Raw genomic sequence first — 20078 nt, forward strand, 5'->3', positions numbered from 1 at the left:
ATCCGTAATTCTGTCTGATTCCAAATCAAATTTTGAAAACATAAAAAGGTGATTCATTGAGCAGCATCAGGCAGCTGCTGCTCTCTTCCCTCCTGCCATTCATCAACCAAATCTGCCAAAATGTTTGCCAGCAGCAGGAACAGACTGAAGAGGCTTTCTCAAAATATTATCATGATGCTGTTAACAGAACAGTCCTCTTCTCCTGCAGCACCAGTATCCCCAGTGTGTCTGCTGTGGATGGCACAGACATGTGCTGCTGCCTGGCATGGTCGTATCCTGCACAGGAGAGCAGCTCTGAAACCCGCCCTCCGCTTACCAAAGTGATTGTACAAGAAATCTCTGCAGTCAAATGCCAAAACAATAAAAGCAGATGTGTTTGCACTTGATAACAGCTATTGAAAGCTTTTAAAAATCAAGATCCTGACATTTTCTTTTCCCCTGCTAGACTGTGGAGGAGCTATGGCAGAGTTTTCCTCTGATATTTCATGAAACACTCGTCTCCTCTGACAGCGTATAATCATCCTACAAGACTAGAGTGCGACTACTGAGTGGAAAACAGCCCCTGACCATAAACCTGAGTCACACGCAGGAAACAGAAGACAGGGAATTATTGGGCAAGACAGTAAATTCCAGAAACTTTGACATGCAGTGAACTTATTCACTTTCCTCACTCTGTGTGGAGTTAGGAGAACTCGTGCTTCTTGGTCTCATGTACCTGAAGTTCAACATGTGATCCCTGAGGGTGTTTTTTCTCAAACATGTCTCCTTTCTGCCCACTTTTTCTCTTGGTGTGAGTGAAATGTAATAAGTTGGAAATGACAGGATAATTGAGTTTTTAGGGCCCATCTGCTCCTGGATGATAACACTCACGCTCGGTTTCTCTGGCTCTCCTGCGTGCGCGCTCCCTCTCTCGCTCTCGGCGGTGGCTCAGGAGAGACTCGGTCCCCGTCTCGGTGTCCAGGCCGTCTCTGCTGCTCACCGCGTTGGCACTGCAACACACACACATCGGAAAAACTTCAGTCACATTGGTAATAATGCTCAAAACACATGTCTCTCTCACAGACAGGCTTTGAAATTAATTCTCCAGCCTCCTTCGCTCCTGAACAAACTCCCCAGCTACAACGCTCTCCTGTCTGTTAGAATATCTGTTTGCCTGCCATTCGCCCCGAGGGGAATATGCAGCTCATATTGTCACTATGTTTCAAATTCAATCCCTGCAGCCAGAGTAGCAGTTTCATTGTTCTGCGGTATGTGATGTGTTTTTCGTTAAGTGTCATTAATGACCAGATACCCTGAGAGGGAGCAGCTCTGGACAATACTGGTATTAATGAGACCTATTGAAAGCCCAGATGGTGCCTGCAGCACGATCGAGAGAAGGAGAGAATGACAGATTGCATTAAAAAAAAGCGAGAAGTGGCAGATCAGGTGTGAGCTGTGCAATGAGCTGGTCTGTGTTCTTGGGGTCCGGGGGGGCCGTGGTGGTGCTGGAGGGCAGATTGTTATTCTGTCAGAGGGCGAGAGAAGCTGTGGCCTCAGGGTGCAGGGTTCAGGACTCACACAGCCACCGGGCAGCAAGGAAACCTGAAGCTGGTGAGAACTCTGCTCAACACCGTCAGGGTGTCAAACACACTTAGGTATGAGTGCAACACGTACCTCAAACCTGCATAAATAATTGCACGTGCATGAAGACGCAATGGTGCATTCATGCATGTTTAAATGGAACACAAACAGAGTCATATTCACTGAGTATAAAACACACACATCATCCTGCAGTGATTCACACAAATTGGAGTTACTCTACAAGATTTAGACTCACGCTATAGGTCGATTTCGACCAAGAGTTCGGGGGTCTTTTAGCCCCCAGAACTACTTTCCCCGGAAGTAAAGGTTCCTGTGTCCCCATTGTTGTCTGCATTTCGACCGCAGGCTGAAGTCCTGGGCACATTGTGCAAATCATGGCAGTGACGTATGGAGAAAAAAAGTTATATTAAATAATATTTTGAAATCTTAATAAAAAACTAGACTAGTATGCATACCCAGGAACTCCCTCTTTGTTTCAACAACTGTGTAAACTCCACAATCACCGTTAGGTTCAACCGAAAGTCCAAGCACCTTTGAAAAGTACTACCCCCCAAGCAGGGGCTTTTCAGGGGGGAAATTATGTACCCCTGAACTAAATTTAGACCCTGGCTCCTCCGGTTGAAACACACGTAGTTCTGTGGTAAAGTCCCTAGTTCTGGGGTAAAGTTCCTGCGGTGGAAAACCTGAGGTGCCCATGAAAATAATGTTTTAAATAATTTTAACAACTAACACTTCAAATGGAAGAACAAAGTGCATCAAAGCTTTTAAAACATAGATTGAAAGCCTGATACAGAATTTTAAATATGAGAATTAGTTTTTCTCTAAGATGTTGTGTTTGACGTTTTAAACTAAAGGACTTCCTAATTAAAAGTATTTTAAAATGCACTATTTAAGTTGTGGACCTCTTACTCAGTATTAAGTTTAATTTCCTATTTTTTAGTGTTTTTATGTTAAAGAAAATGTTTTTTTTGTCCATTCTGTAAATTTTAAAGCTAAATATATCTAAGTCTATGTCTTACATTTTATTTATCATTAAATGTATCTTTCTGTGCATCTCATTTTGCAGAAAATGGAGTCAATAGAGATGCAAACTTGTACAGACTTCATCTCTCCTTCTATGCCTTCCTATCTTAGCTTATTTTAACTTGCTTTAAATGAAAATTTTAATTTAATTTTTAATATATTTCTAATTTTCCTTTACTTTTCTGTTTTATTATATTTGTCATTTTAATTGTGTTCTTTTATGCTTGTCTGAATGTTACCAATGCTTTTAATCTTTTAATGTAAAGCACATTGAGTTGCCCTTGTATTTGAAATGCGCTATACAAATAAAGCTGCCTTGCCTTGCCTCATACATGGACTCTACTTGAGCAGAAACAAGCAAAGAGAGAAGGTAGAGGAGCACGAGTATATTTTGTTTTAATTCAATTATCTCTGAGATATATTCAATTTTATATCACTCCAAATACTGTTAACACAGCCTAAATAAACAAATCAACAGTCTGATTACACACCTTATGGTTGGAGTGTGGACGATCAATGTAAATTAAAAACACGGGCGCAGGCAGGACGCTGTGTTTGCCGTGTTCACTCAGCGGGATGAAGCGCTCAATGAGGCGTGCTGACACGTTTCTGCTACAGAGTGCTAATGGGTGCACCTGGGCCGGGCACAGGCCACTTCATGTGTGCAAATACGAGCGGGGATGCACAGTTTGGGTGCGTTTCTGTCTGCAGAGTGATGATTGATGTTGTGTGGACTGGCTGTCAGTCAGGCTGTCAATGGCTGCTGCTGACCGGGCGGGCGACACGGCTCCTGATCCTCGGGGGAGATTATCGGAGGCGCTGGGCTGCAGCTGTGAACAAATGCCACCTCCTTTTCAACCCCCTCCACACCACCACCACCACCACCACCACCCTCCTCTCTTCTACCAATCGCCGCCCCCCTCCCTCTTGGGATATGGAGATGGGTGCTTTTAATGTCTGTTAATCCGGATTACCAGGCAGAGGCACATCAGTTGTGTCCATTCTCAGCCCAAAACACCTATTCTGTGCACTCATCAAATACAGCCATTCACGCCGACAAACACATGAAATGCATGAATAAAGCACAAAGACAAATGAAGTGGTAATAATATTCTCGCTATTTACAGACAGAGGAAGAGGGAGGAAGACTGGATTCATTTCAGAGAGAGAGGAGGTTCGCTGTAGGGAATTCAGCACGCTGTTTCTAAGAGAAAGGCCTCACTCAAAGAGGCAGAGAGAAAGGGAGAGTAAAGGCAAGGGGGGGAGGAGGGGATGTGACGTTGGGTAAGGGGGGCCGACACAGTGCAGTCTTGCTCCACAAGGTGGCGGTAGTGGCAGTGAAAGCTGACCAGGAACAATAAAACCATCAAGACAGCTGACAGGCGAGCAGCAGGGAGCGGCCCGTAGAGGGCAAAAGAGAGCTGAGATGTCAAACCCTGGATAAAGAGATCCACTCAGACATGACAGATTGCATGTTCTCAATATAGAGCCCCGGCCATATTGCTCTCACGCTGTAATGGCAACAACCCTTGCCCCCACTGCCCCCAGCACTGGCAGCTATATTTAGCATTAGACTTCTCAGCTACTGCAGTTTGACTCTCTAATCTGCAGCTGAATTTGAAGTCTTGTCTCAGGTAAAGAGCAAAAAAAACCCAACATCTGACCTTTTTGTGTTTTTGTGACGCATGCGCCTTTATCACCCGAGTATGGATGACTGCTCCTAGTGACTGAATATAATGGGTGCCTCACTGAGTGCCAGTATTTGCCTGAAGACGTTTGTGCTGTGGAGGCTATTTCAAGAATCAGTAGCAGTGGCGGCGTGCGCATCATGTTTACATAGACGAGCGGACTAACGCCTTACTCTATGGTTGAGTGGGCGAGAGGGAGCGTATACACACACAAGTGGGAAAACTACTCACACCCATGCATGTTCAAGCTTTAACACATACTTCATGGCTTATTCATACTCCAGCGTATAGACCACCTACACCTCCCATGTGAAGATAAATCTTTCCACTTTCTATTAGCACATACGTGAGATAAAGAGGTCATACGCTGTTTAAACACAGCTGCCTACATGTGTGTGTAATTGTGCATACATGACAAGCAGTAATCAGCCTACTTACTGGAAGGACGGGGGGCGGGAGTCTCCGATGCCCCCTGTTCTCTCCAGGGGAGGGGGCAGCTCCGGGTGGCTCTCTGTGCACTGAGATCCTCCATCAGAGTGGGTGCTCTCAGCGAGGACCAACTGTGAGAGAGAGAAAAAAAGGAAATATTCAGACGTGTTCACCTCTGAGAGGAACACAAAAATATGATAAATATTTTGTTGAGTGACAGAGGCCCCATTGTGAGGAGAGGAGATCAAAAACAACATCAACTCGTAAACATGTCGGCACAAGAGGCAGGCACATCTCGGGGAACTAAAACACACACAGGGAAAAACTACAAAATAAGATGCTAAAAAGGACGACAGATGACTTGTAAGTGTGCATGAATAACTTGTGAAGCTGAGTGAGCGGAAGAGAAACTTTTAAGATGACTCTGAAGTACAAAAGAGGATGTACAATAACCTGTAGGTACAACCACTCTCCTTTCATCTCAGACAGAATAATGAACTTTAAAGCAGCGAGCCACGCAGACTAACAGCTGTGATTATTCTAATGCAAGCTTCTGGATTCTCAGATGTCACTTTGGTGTCACAAGGTTTTATAAATGAACTATAATGAGTCACTTTTTTTTCTCTTTGCTCCGTTCCAAAGATTTAAAGTATCTCTTCGCTTCATTTTTTCATCACCTTCTGTGTCTGTGTGCCGCGTCTGGTGTGAGCTTACAGACTTCAGTGTGAAGCACATTATGAAGGAACAGATTTCACTCCGGTTCTCAGTTATCCAGTTTAATGGAAAATGGCTTTATAGGAAGAAAGAACTGACTGTCTCAATTTGACAATGTTATGATGAAAACAGACCTCCATACCTGCATGATCTGACCTTGTTCTCTTCAGAGACTGACTCTTGATCACACACAAGAGCCCTCTTAAGGACACTTTGATTGGAAAAATATGATTGTGTGTGGAGCTCAGTGGCATCCTTTTATTTGATGCAACCTGTACGGCTACAGGGTGGATGAGTTATAGTGGAAACCTTCAGTTCAATGTATGTTGTGATCCAGTATCTAATATATTTCTACTGTCAGATTCAGCCTTGATAAAGCACATCAGATCAGCGCATCTCTGCAGTCTCTACAGTTGGAGAAGAGAACACATTAGACCTGTGATAATAAACTTGCAGTTATTTTTTATTTGCTCTTCTTCATGTTTTGCATCACACCTGCAATATGCCCTTTCTCAATAAATAACAAAACAAAATCAATTTATCTATCACAAGGTAGAGCTGGCAATATTGAAAAAGATGTTATCACAATAACATTTTTCATATCAGTCGGTATCGATAATTTTCACAATAAATATCAAATCATTCTTTCATAGCGGTTTAAAGGCAGATTTGTTTCTCCAGAGTGAAAGTTGAAGAAAGCAGACGGTTGGTTAGCTTGTATCTGGGATTTAGTAGTCTGGTAAATAGCCAAAATATCTTAACTTGTTTTCACTCTGCTTCAAGCTGGTAGGTTTTGCGTTTTCTTCAGTGTTGCTGTCGCTCTTTTCAGCCGTTTACATTTCCCTTCAAACGTCTTTAAGCCCGCCTACCTCTAACCCTGCAACATGATTGGCTGTTCCATGCATGATTGGCTCAAGGAAAAAGGGTAATGCAAAAAGTATAAATGTTTGCTTTTCATCTTTTCAATATAGTCACAAATCACAAAGCTGTGGCAACAAATCTCACATTAACTGAGAGAAAAGAAAGGAGACCCACCCGCCATCCCACCGAAAACCCAAAGACTTGATCGTGTTCATTATTAAAGAGCGTATACTGCGATTACAACAGATTCCCGACTAACAAAAGCTGCACATCAAAATCTTGGATATCAAGACTATCAAAAAAGGCACAAACATACAGGTCGCACTAAGAACTCAGCAGAAGCTTTTTTTTTTATACAACTAATCCCAGTAAGGTTTGCAGTGCCCTAAATGTTCAAACTAAACCCCCCGAAAAAGTCTATCTACAGGTAAGTCAAGTCCCGGCAGGCACCTCGGATTACAACTCCCATCCCAACTACTGTAGAAGCAAGTGCATTTAATAATCGGAGATGTGTGTGTGACAGACGGGTGTGTACGGAGAGTGTGAGGGCACCGGAGGTTTGGTTTGTTTTCAAATGTCTTCAGGTGAGTTTTACTTCATCTTCTGTTCAATGTTGGGACGGAACTAGCGTTTAAGACACACTCCCTATCGAGTGGTTGAGGGGTGTAATCATAGGTTTTAATATATCAACGTTTTATCGTACATTTGTTATATTTATATTGAGAAAAATAATATCGCGATAATTATCGTTATCGTTCCCTATCACAAGATAAGCACTAATTCATCTGAGTGTAGCTGATTGATAGCTGTAGCTTAATTAAAAGCATGACCAATACACCCAGGCCTCTATCCAAGGTAACAGGTAAAATGTTTGCATGCTGAGAGAAAAAGCACCGCTTATTAACAGGAAAGTCAGTTCACATGTATACTGCCATAAACTCAGAATTTTGCAATGTGTATATTGCAATGCATGTGTTGCAATATCGGTGAAATTATGAGATATTGTGCAGCCTTAGCGTATGTGTGCAAAATATCTAATCAAATTGCCGAATATGAGTAAAATTCACAGGTTTCTGTGGTGAGGAAGTTCAAAGACGGTTTTTAACTATCACGATACTTAGAAGTCTTCTTTTAATGAATGATTCAGAACGGGGTAAAGGGTCCCCATGATTTGCTATTTCCCATGTTATTTTTTGATTAAAGCTGGGGTTGGTAATCAGATTTAGATACACTTTTTGTTATACTGGTTAAAATGATCTTTATGTCCTGATGGCAATCATTACATGATGTGTTCCTAAAAAAGAGTGAAAAAAAAATGCTATCTACAGCCGAAGTAAACCTGGGAAAACACCAACCAATCACCGTTTTTTGGCTCCCCAAATTTTAAACCAATAATATCCCGTCCAGCCGTTCTGCCCTCCTCCTGTGCGTACATTTCCCCGGCGTGCACTCCTCCGAGTCCCCGTCTCCTGCCTCTACTTCCCCTGACTCTATTTACTGCCCCTCTCGCTCGTCCTCGGGCCTGTCCCCTCTGACTTGATGAGGTGCTTTGCTCAGGACTGTAGTCCGGATCAGAGTCTAAAAAGCTCTCACCAACAAGCAGAATAATTAATGACGTTCGTAAGTCCTACAGAAAATATATATTTATTGTAGCGTCCGTCCGGACGCTGTAGTGATGACGAGCTGATTCATGAACACGTTGATCTTTAATAACCGGTCACTGTCGGCCGTGATCACGACAACCAACAAAACAACAATCAATGTTTGAATGAATGAAAAACTTCTCCTCTCCTCTCTCCCACTCGCACACTCTACACCTCTCCTGATGCCTTCACTGACCGTCAACACTGTAGGAATTAAGAACATCTACACTGAACACGTTTAACAAACACTAGAGCTGTTACAGTATTATATGTGTTATAACTTTTCTCCTGATATCGTGTCACCGGTACAACTGGATAATGCTAGCATGATGGTTGTGAGTACTAACAGCAGCCATATTTGTTTGTGTTTTTAACTTTCACTATGATAATGTTTGGGTGAGGACCGGTTTTGAATCAGTCACGATCATATGGTCGAGAATCAGCAGCGCTCGTGCATGTGAGCGGGGGAGCGTCGTTTTGGAGGAGCTCCGAGGGTGGAGGGGAGGGGTTAGACGGAGTCATGAGGAAAAGCTACATTCCAATTCATGCTGGTTTTCCGAGACTACCAACCCTAGCTTTAAGGTTTTAAAGCTCCTGTGAGGAACGTTCTTTTAGTGTTGATTTTGGCACCCCCTGTGGACAAAGTGGTACCTCTTATATCTTAGCTTATCTCGTCCTATATCATGATTTCTGACTAAATATATCCTCTTGCTTTTCCCATCAGTCGCTCATCAGAATTTTTTGTTGAGCGGAAAATTAAAAAAGAAAGCGTTTCATCACTGTGCTTTTAATCACCTCACTTGACATCCTGGTAAATACAGCCTTCAAAAACCATGATACAGAACTTGTCAGTGTTTTTACTAATGGTTTACTTTGCTTTTGAAGGTCATTAAGAGGCATCACTGTTCATCTTAGTCTGTTTCATGACCAGTTTAAAACTCCTCGCAGGAGCGTTAATGAGGTTGCTAATTCCATGGTGAGCTTGCCAATTGCAACACTTTTAATTACAAGAAGATTCACAGGATCTGAAGAAGCAAAAATACACCGATAATAACACAACAGTTTACCTCTGCGTATTTGGTTATGAGCTACTGATACATGATGTTGACTCAGGAGGGTTAGACTCAGGATGCTTTCTAAGAAAATTTGAAGCGAAGGTAAAAGGTAATATATCTTTATTATTATCTGTGAATTCTCAATGGTTAGAAATGTGGTGCATTGAGGTTAAATGTCTTTATGAGAAGGGGTGCATTGGGTTGACGAAATTTATGGAACTACTGGTGTGATGTTTGGTGCTGTTCTGTACAACCAAAATGACATTTACAATCAAAAATGGACAAATACCATTTTACATACATTTGTTTATTGCTTGTTTATTCCTTTTTGAGTGTTTCTTTCTCTGTCTTAATTACTGACTCTGAATAAAATGTTTAGTTTAGTTTAGTTTAGTTTATTCACACACATTATCACAAATATACATCTATATATATTCAGTAAACATTTCACAATGGTTGGATGTGTGGAAAGGGTTGACCCCAAGGAAGCTATTTAAAGCTTTTAATAGGGGGCCCAATTGCCCACAAATAAAGTGGCAACAGACAAGATACAACAACAACATACTAAGACAACAAACACACAACAGACAATCCCAAAGTTGTGGTTACATAAATAAATTAGTGGGTGCATTGATATGATCAGTAATTGCTGTGAACAGGAAACCAAGAATAGCTTTATTTTTCTTTTCTTTTTTTGTGTGTGAAAGTTAAATAAAAATTGTATTTGAAAAATGTGTCACAATAGTTGTTGAGCAGCAGTGTGACAACAAAACCACATCAGGTTCTGTTAGAATCAACACTGATTAAGTGACATCGACTAGGACAGTCTTTAACAACTCTATGGCCACCCCTGTGACACTGACTCTGACCTTTGACCTCCCTTTGGAGGCAGGCAAGCGGACTAATGAATTTCCTCTCAGAGATCAATAAAGAGTAATTTTTTAAGGCTGGATTGTTAACAAAAATGGACAAAAAGCCAATGAAGTAGATTAAAACTGTCAATCTTATTTATACATCCTGCTGCCAGTCTTTCATTAATATTTAAAGGCAGAGTGGTGACCTGTGTGTTCAGTTCAGTACACATTATGACAGAGCGGTGATTAAATTGTAAATCTCCACTAACATGGCAGGTTGATTGAAACATGTAACATGTTTAGTGTCCCAGTAGGGACACCTGGGCCCACAGCGCTGTTTATCTTCCATTATTACAAATCACTATACATCCAGAGAGATTGCTAGAGTAATGGATCATCAGATCAGCTGCATTAGAAGGTATAATGTTTCCTGTTTTAGAAGCACTTCTGAATGTTTTCTGTTGTAACAGCAGCCAAGTTTCCTATCTAATGGAATCACTCGCACCTCTATGCTGCAGCCGAATGGAGACATCAAGGTGAAGTGTGTTTGAAAAGCTGTGTGGAGGCGTTGCATGGCTGCATTTACATGATCTATGAGTGTTCAACATATCTTTGGTTGGAGTGCTGAGGCTGCCCAGCTGAGGCAGGCGGCCAGCAGAGAGGGGGGGAGGGGAGGGGAGGGGAGGGAGGGGAGGGTGCACCATTCATCTCACTTACCCAGGACACTACTCTCCCGTTGAAGCACGGAAGCTTGGCGTTGTCATCGGAAATCTCTTCCTTGACGACCCTGGGGAGCAGACAGACAGTTACAGTCAGACTAACCGGCCAGGACAAGGACACAGAGTCAGATCAACAGCACAACAGAACAGTACAGCCTGGAGACACGTCACTTCTCCTGCCAAGTTGACACATACTGAGATACTTTCTCAGTCACATTTTACACCTGGCTCTCAACCAGGACTGTATCCTTGATATCTGGCACAGGTTAACCCTGCTCGACACTCATAGTGTCTATCAGTGATTTATTAACACCATGTCTGTCTGTCAGGTTACACAAAGCATAACAATGTGATAAGGGCTGCTTAACCTGGTGGGGACAGGGCCATAAATCAGAGATGGTACACCAGGGTGTATGTTTCATCATGATACACTGATAAAGTGACAGATAGACTCTGTTTGCAGAGTTTGACAGTTTCATGCTTATTTCAAATTACAGTATCAACATAATATAGATGTGTTTTTTTTTATCATACTATATCCTAACCTATGAATGATATCTGAACCTATCATATATTCGACATGCAAATCTTCGTCCATGTGGGCCTTTGTTTACTTGATATGTACATTTCTACTTTAATTTACCCTTTATATTATACATAATATAGAGGATGGTTATATAATTAATAAGATATAACACAAACACAACATAACATCTGTTACCATGTGCACTCTTGCTCCATGTATTAAGTCTGATGTCACCTCCAGCTGTTGTCTGCACCCTGCTTCTCTGTTTTTAGGAATAACTCTGCTCCAGCTTTGCTTACATGTGTACTGGGTGTGTCTTGTTTCTTTCTTTTGGTCCATTTATTGTCATTTAAATGTCAACGGCTGCTGTGACAGTCTAATTCTCCCCCCGGGGGATTATAAAGTAATTTCTATATCCGACTATAACCTACAAACAGAACTGTTACTGAACCGATGCAAAGAAACTTAAGCTTTAAAACTTTGAGGCTTATCTTGACACCTTTATTGACACTCCGGCTGCAACATACAGACAACACAGTGAGCTCCACAGAGGCAGAATTTAGTGCATGACTTTAAGTTGCATTAGGGAAGACAAGCTGCTGTTGCTTTCATGTCAACTTAATCTTGCACTCTTGCATCTATAAAGTGAAATCATATAAAATGCCAGCAAAGGGAGGTCATTCCTAATAATACAGGAAACAATTAAAACTTCTCTCCAAATCTTAATGTCTCTCTAAATGTACCTGTCTCTTTAAAACCTCTTGTCTGGATCCATCCATCACCTTTAGTGGTTCACATTCTTACATCACTGCCTCTACTGGGACTCATTTTACTACTGCTGTTGCTCCTGGTATCACTGTTACTGGTACTGCAGTAACACAGTTTGAAATTAACTAATAATAATACAGTTACCAACTAGTCTAAAGATTGAGCAGAATTTATTTATTAAAAACATTTTAAATATTCTAAATATAAATATTTTATTTAGTTGATGATAGATTCAGTTATTTGATATTGTTTTGATCAGTTAGTCTTTATATACCTCAGATTGGTTGTATATTTGTTCAATTTTGACTGGATGTGTATTGTGCAAATTAATGTAACTGTATACACCAACAGTCAGAAGTTTGGAAACACCTTCTCATTCAAGTGTTTGTATTTATTTTAATTATTTGAAACACTGTAGATTAATGTTGAAGACATCAAAACTATGAAAGAATATATATGGAATTATTTCATTAACAAAAAAATGTTAAACCAGAATATGTTTTATATTTTAGATTCTGTAAAGTAGCCCCCTTTTTCCTTCATGACAGCTTTGCACACTCTTAGTATTCTCTCAGTCTGCTTCATGAAGTGGTCTTCTGGAATGGTTTCTATTTAACATGAGCCTTGTCAAGAGTTCATTTGTAGAATGACTTGCCTTCTTAATGTGTTTGAGACCATCAGTTGTGTTGTTCAGAGGTAGGGTTAGCACACAGTGGATAGCCCTATTTGACTACTGTTGTAATCCATATTATGGCAAAACAATGTTATTTCATAGTTTTGATTTCTTCAGTATTAATCTACAATGTCGAAAATAATTAAAATAAATAAAAACATTGAGTGAGAAGGTGTGTCCAAACTTTTGACTGGTAGTGTATATTGTTATGTATTGTATTGTAAAATTTAAACTGTGAAGAATAGCTTCTGATATGCCAAAGCTAATGGGGATCCATATAAACATACAAAAACATTGCTGAAACCCAGGATCCAAGAGTCAAGCAATGTCAAACTGGTTTGCCGAGTGAGGCTTGAGCTAGAAGAGCTAGCACCATCATCCTTAAGTCTTTCTTGCAGATTAACGTCCTCATACCTGTGCCGGTTACACACTGCTTCACTTGAATGGTTATATGCCAGTTTAACCAGACACAGACTACAAATAACTTCATCTGCATTTTCTAGATCAAAATACTGACAAACTGTGCTGCATTACGAGACACTACTGGCCCTTTTCCACCGGCCCGTCTTAGCCCTACTCTACTCGACTTGACTCGACTCTACTCGGTTTGTGTTGCGTTTCCACGGGCGCTGTACCTCGTATCAGATACCAGTTTTTCGTACCTACTCTGCTCTGGTTCCAAGCGAGCTGAGCCGATACTAAAAGGTGACGTAAACGGACTGCTGGCCATTGATTGGTCAGAGAATGTCGTCACCGAAGAGTCATGAGCGCGACGCCCAACACAGGAATCAAACCCGCCATTTTTAAAAAACGACATCAGTACTGTACAATGTCTGCATGCAAAGTTTCTCTGTGGTTTCTCCTCTCTCTCTTGGCCTGCGACAAAAAGCCACAGACTGAGCAGCAAGTACACCATTGCCTCCATGTCCTCCATTGTTTGTGATTGTTGTGTTTGTGTCACGTTCAAAATGACGTAAACACAGTTTCGCGCAGCTGTGTTTATGACGACCCTGCCCACCGTGAGACGGTACTCGGGCTGGTGGAAAAGGTACCCAAACCGAGTAGAGTCGAGTCGAGTACAGCCGAGTCGAGTAGAGTAGGGCTGGAACTGTGTAGTGGAAATGGGCCATATGTGTCATCTGTGCTTGATTACATCCGGATAGTGAAGCATTGTGGTATGATAGCAGCAGCCATTAGCTGGAGCTACAGCCCTGGCCAGTGGAGGGTGTCTGTGCTATAACTTTGACACAGCATATGATCTGCATTTTGGGCCAAGAATAATATTAAATCACAAAAGTGACAAATTGTATTAGAATTAAGGGTTGATAAATGTTGAAGGAAAGTAAGACTAAATCCAAAACAACAGCTAAAAACAGGTAAAACCCATTAATACAGCTGTTGGCTGAAATGTAAGGAAAACAAGAGGAAAGGATAATATAGGCGAGACAAAGGGAAAAACAAACCTTTTAATGGGTTACTCTCCCAAATGCCTGTTTACACAAGTGTTTTTTAAAGGGATTTAACAGATTGAACTAATTTAGCTGGCCTAATTCTGTCTGACAGGCCACTCCACAGTGTCTGAACCTGCAATCAGTTATATCTTAACTCACTGCTAGACTGTGCAGGTGTTCTTAAGCAGGGGTAGTATGGTCTCTGGATTTAGTGCCATTTAATATTCTAGCTGAACAGATTAATAGATGCTTCTGTGTGAGTTGAGCCGTGACAACAGGGTGCCAACGCACAGTAGCGTGTATTAATAGAGAGATCAAGTGTGTGAACTTCCCCTCGGTGTGTTCGTCTTCGGCTGTAAATTCCCAACAAAAATACCTCGCAGTTAACCTTTGACCTGCCGGGACACAGTTCAGCAGAAAGCAGTCACCACACCTGCTCGGCTTGTGTCACAGAGCTGAGTCCTGGAGCTAGCTAACAGCTACAGGAGATACAGGAGCCTGTAACACCTTACACACACATAACACAGCTTGATGCATTTAGCAGTTCTCGTGATAACTTTCAGATCATTGTGTTTTTTTTCTGACAGGAGTGGTACATCTAAGCATTTCTGAGACTTTGTGCTAGATCTCACGTTAGCTTCTTGGCTTTAAAACGTGCTACATGAAAAAGGGAGAGGCATGATTTTAGAGCCGCAGGAAGCCTAAGAAGATTTTAAGCAGGGGTGTATCTGACAGCCACTTTATGCTCCCCCCCCCTCCCCATCCTCCATTCTTGTTTGCCAGAACTTTCCTGCCACTGAAATGATTAGCCAAGCTAGCTGTGTTTTTGTGTGCTTTGCCGCAACTGCTGCTGTGGGAGCTGTAATGCTGGGAGTGGTGGACGGAGATAACGTAGCCTGGTGGCTGGAGCTCACGGCCACAGAGTCTGCTGCTTGTTCTGTGGCCTATTCCTCCTCCGCCTCCTCCTTGGGGAGGAAAAGGGAGGGAAGGAGGCGAGGGGTTTGACTCTGCCGGCTGCTTCTTAGGTAGGAAGTGTTCGTATCCTCTTGCTGGAGCTGCATGACCAGCTGTAAGGTGAATTATGAGGATGTGGGAGTGGCCCCGTACAAATAGAATATCAGCAGTGCTTCGTCTTGCGAGTGTTCGACAGGAGAAAGTGGCTGTAATTTCACAGTCATTTTACAGGTTTTCAAAGAAGGAGCTTGTCAAATAAACCCTTTGAATGTATTTCAGTCTGTTATAGAAGCTGAAACTAAAAAAACTAAACATAACTTGAATCATAACAAATGACGTCTTCATCATGTGGTGAAACACCCGTGGTCTGCATTCTTTTCAGCTTCCATCTGATATCAGGAGCACACACACACACACACACACACACACACACACACACACACACACACACACACACACACACACACACACACACTTATAAGCCCTGTTTACAAGAGCATGTGTCTGGTGTGGGCCGCTGTCACAGATCTGACTTCTTAGAGCAGGCAGCTTAAACAGGTCTTCACAGATTTCACAGGATAATGACACAAGATTTACCCTGGTGATCGCTGAATATTCCTCTGCGCTTGGTATTTGTGTAGCTGTGGGAAGATTAGACGTGTTTGTTTTCACTCTGAGAGACGGGGAGGGCTGGATAGTTACAGCTTAAACCAGAAACCAGGGGGAAAGGAGCAGCCGGCACAGTCCAGCCTGCAGTCCAAGGACTCAGGTGGGCTGATGTGAACGATGCTATAAAAGGGGGAAGCTAAATGTTTGTAGGCAAATAGGAAGGGGAGTAGATACACTTTAATAAGACACCAAAGCAGACTAGCTAAATTTAATTTGAGCCACAAAAAGCATTTAAAAATAGCATGCATGCTAATGATGTTATATTTTTAGCAGGAGGATCCTCACAACCTTAAAATGAGAACGTTTTTCACTGTTTATTGTGTCACCGTCTGACATTCACTGAATAGAAATTTTCAAAATAAGAGTCTTTTTGTTCTCACAAAGACACTAAAAAGGTGTATAACCTTCAAAATCTGTCAAAATCACAAACAGCGAGGCGAGGAAGAGGAGAATTTGTGCAAAAGTCTGCACATTTCTGTCCGACACAGGCTTAGCATCACTTCCTCAGTGGGAGAAAGATCCCCCTCACCCTTACTCACCCCCCCTCCCCACTTTTCTAAGGCACAAACAACCCTGTTCCTTTCAGACCCGCAGCTTGGCTGCTTCCTCAGCTCCACAGTGCCTCTGTGACTTGCATTATAGTGAAGTCTCAAACCCACTCACCACCAGTGGCAACGACAAAGCGCCGTATCATCACCTTGAAGTCTCCGAAAAAGCCAAGTGGGTTGCCTCAAAACAACCCTGTCTCAATTAGCATCGTGTCTTATGAATATGGATGAATGAATGAATATTACGGGGGGGGAAGCAAAAACAACTGAGGTATGAAATGTGCACAAAGAAACGTTGATTGTTTGATTCGGGGGGCTCTGTTGTGTGACAGAAATGCCTCAGCTCGTGGTTACATTAAGTTCATATTATTCTGCAGCAGGCTGAGTCGTTTCGGGGGCAAAGCGTTTATCAAATTGGTGTGGCCGGAGCTTAAAGAGCTGATACTACGAGCACAAATGTAGTTCAGCAATCCCTTAAGAAAATGGCTGGTTTTTCCTGCACACCAGGGGGTCTACTACAGAGGACCTTGCACTGACTGCTCATTTACATTTCAAACACTGTCTATAACTGCAAGGGATTTGATGTTTTCCCTCTCTGCTCAGCAGTCTTATTCCTCCCCAGCTAATTCTCCAGCAGCCATAGAGTCTGTGTGGATGCAGCAGAGCCAGCATGGCTACCACAAAGCGAGCTATCCTCTTTGCCTTTGACTGGGTTTGCTTCCATACTGTGCCAGTACCATACGGCACTCACAGCGCCCAAATACTCAACCTCAACTCAAAGGCTGGCATTGCTGATGGAGATGCCTTTAATAATCCATCTATAATGGCTGTATGGTCTTTCTACAATGTCCAAATCCACATTTAATTTAAAATGCTTTGTTGATGCACAGGCAGGAGCAGGTCGGCCTACTGTAGCTATGTTTTCAGCCACGTCTCAATGTGGAGAAGGCAAACACGCTTTGTTTGTTTCCATAATCTGCTTGTCGATCACCTGAGGCCCTGCGAGCAGCCCTGGCCTGCACTGCAACAGAGGCAGGAAGCTGGGGCTGGGGACAAAGCAGCGCACCAAGCCTCTCCAGCCACCAGGAAGAGCCAGTTTCCCCCCACAAGGTCAGGCTGCAGTGGAAATGTATGACGTTTGGCCTTAAAGACAAGGCCTGCCTCTGCATTTCCTCCAATCATACTTGCGGTTACAGTGTAAGATAATAATGTGTGTGTGTGTGTGTGTGTGGGCCCTTGTATGACTGATCACACTGGAATGAGAAACAGGCACTGACAGAAATATGTCATCCTCAGCAGAGGACGGATACAAGTAGATCTCACTGACCAAGAGAACCAGAGAGCTTTGGTGTAAGTCCTGAAAATCAGGATGGGAAGAAGAAAAGAGAGAAAGAGGCAGGAAATATTTCTATTATTCATAAAGCCCGGCTTCAGGTACAGAAGAGGAAGATCTCGAGGCCTTCTGAAGTAAAAATTCACCATGAAAAGTATATCACAAGACACAGTAAGGATACATTCTTCATTATTAATCCACATTTTAATATAAGACGAAGAAGAGCGATTCAGCCTTTACTGGCTCATTACGGACTTTCCACCTCAAGATTTTCTTCAATAAAGCTCTGTCATGCAACCACATGATTTCAACTGGGTCAACAGTTGTCTGTTTTAATGAACTACTCCTCTAATACATGTTTTTATCAAGTTGTGTGCTTATATTTTGATGTTTTTGTGTCTCTGAGAGGAATGTTTCTGTTTGTTTTGTGTTGCTTACAAAATAAATTCTTGCTCCTTGCTTGAAAATGCCTTAACCGGTAAGATATTATAATTATTTGTTATAATTATTTATTTTTGTGTTCATTTATTTATTTTTCTATTTTATTAGCAGTAGTAGTAGAGGTGGTACATGAAGTATTTGCCTAATATTTGGTTCACAAGTTATTTCTTTTTGTCATCTTTCCATTAGTCCAACATTAGGAGTTAAAATATGGTTGATGTTGTAATAAACTAGCTGCCTCATGGACAGAGCCACCTTCATCTTTGCACTATTGCATGTTATTATGTTTGCCTATTGTTTCTTTTTATTGCACTCATGCCTTTTGTACTTATATATATATATATATGTATATATATATATATATATATTATATTTTTTATTAGTACTGGATTTTTAGTGTTTGTCTATTTATGTTTGTACAGGGAGTACGCAAAAAATACCTGAGTCAAATTCTTTGTATTCTTGAGATACATTGTGAATAAAGTTCTTTCTGATTCTCTGATTCTGATTCTAAATTAATTGCATTTCTTTATTATATATCCAAATATCTGATCAAAAAGCAAGTAGACTCTGGCATTCAACTATATGGCAAACCCCTGCCCCTTCACTGTGCATTTTTTAACCTCTTGTATTTTCAGAAAAAACAACTAAGCATAAATAATCAGCATTTCTGTTATAACACACTGTATAATAAAACATTTGTTGGGAAAACATGGTTATGGAAGGGAAGTGAAATAGAGCCCTTTTCTCTGAGGTGGTTAAATGTCAAACGTGTTTACATGTTTTTATATCTCATTATCACAAACACTGTCTTGTGGTTGCCACACTCCCATGGGATTCACCTGCAGTCCATTGTGTGTCTGTAAAGGGAGATACCTTCTTCCTCTATGCATTTAATAGAGAATAGATGGGGGTAAAATCATTTGTTTGTAATTTGTAAATGGTCATCTCTAATGGTCTTTATTGGAAAGAAACAACAAAAGCAGGGGGATAATGAAAAACGCAACATGACAGTATGCAACCTGAGAACTTGAACATGTGGAGGCTTTGTCAACACTCCCCTAACCTTCCTATTCCACATGGTGAATACACTCCCTGGCATTCATTTGGGTTAATATATGACAGTAATAAGGGGAGCAAGGGGTCTGGCTGTGTGTAATCCGTGCAGGGCTGCGTCATTAGGGCTCTGGACGGATCTGGTATCACTTCAAACACTCGTGTGTCTCCTCCACTGCGCACAGTGGAGCCCTCAATAAGCAGGTGGCAGCGGCAGCAGCGTGGAAACAGACATGGGCACTGTAGTTTACGCACGTAACAATGATACAGCCATTCTCCTTTATATCACTGCGCGTAATGAGCTTTTCATACACACACAATAAACTGCAAGTGAGCCAGCTAATAAGAGGAATACGCACAGACGGTGGCTACTTACCCAAAATCCTGGTCCATGGATTTGAAGAAGAATTTGTAGCTGTTGACCGGTCGGTTGTTGAGGACATTTTTAAAATCCGCTAACGTGACTTTCTCGGGGGACACGGACAGTTTGACCAGGTACGGGGTCTCCTCCTCGTCTATATGATATATGATTTTAGTCTCCGCCATAAAGGACTGAGGAGAGGACAGTCATTGAGAGAAGAAACAAGGGTTGGCAGCGCAATAAACAGGCCTGCTATGTTACCAGCTACCCGTGGAATAACATAACAGCGTTCACTGGTACAAAAACCCGCACGGTCCACGGTGGGAAAGACGTCTCCGTGTGGTGGACAAACAGGGCGAAAATCCCGACATAATCGCGTTGTGTGTCTGTATTCCAGCTCCGGTGTTAGTCGGTACGGTGGCTCTCTCGGCACTAAAACAGGAAGGGACAGTCCACATCCTTGCCTGTGATATGGAGTTGGGAATATTGCTATTTTTTTACAAGGTAATTGGTTAGACAGTGCTGTCATCTAGTGGTGTGTCTGGGCTGTGCGCAGTCATATAGGACCATCTTATACAACACACTCATATACCACATACTGTACACACACAGCATGGAACAAAGACAAAGTGCACAACCTTATTATGATTGGATATATAGCTTTGAATTATTAATAACTATGATATTACTGCGTGATGCAATGTATTAGTTCATTAATTAGTTAGTTAACT

The 20078-nt window shown here is 41.9% G+C and overlaps 1 protein-coding gene across 2 annotated transcripts in view; it reads right to left on the reverse strand.

The window, feature by feature from the left end:
• The window catches only part of LOC117820886 (segment polarity protein dishevelled homolog DVL-1-like), a 39622-nt gene extending 19805 nt beyond the window's left edge, over positions 1-19817 (reverse strand). Inside the window, exons 1-4 of one of the 2 annotated variants that reach the window (XM_034694816.1) lie at positions 19363-19817; positions 10566-10635; positions 4731-4852; positions 871-989 (exon numbers count right to left, since the gene is read on the reverse strand). In XM_034694816.1, coding sequence (XP_034550707.1) covers positions 871-989; positions 4731-4852; positions 10566-10635; positions 19363-19532 — 481 coding nt within the window. In that variant the 5' untranslated portion in view covers positions 19533-19817. The remainder of the gene's footprint in view (positions 1-870; positions 990-4730; positions 4853-10565; positions 10636-19362) is intronic. The other variant, XM_034694817.1, reaches the window with a different exon arrangement.
• Between the last annotated feature and the right edge of the window lie 261 nt (positions 19818-20078).

This window comes from Notolabrus celidotus, chromosome 11 (assembly GCF_009762535.1).
Source record: "Notolabrus celidotus isolate fNotCel1 chromosome 11, fNotCel1.pri, whole genome shotgun sequence".
NCBI classification, from domain to species: Eukaryota; Metazoa; Chordata; class Actinopteri; order Labriformes; family Labridae; genus Notolabrus; species Notolabrus celidotus.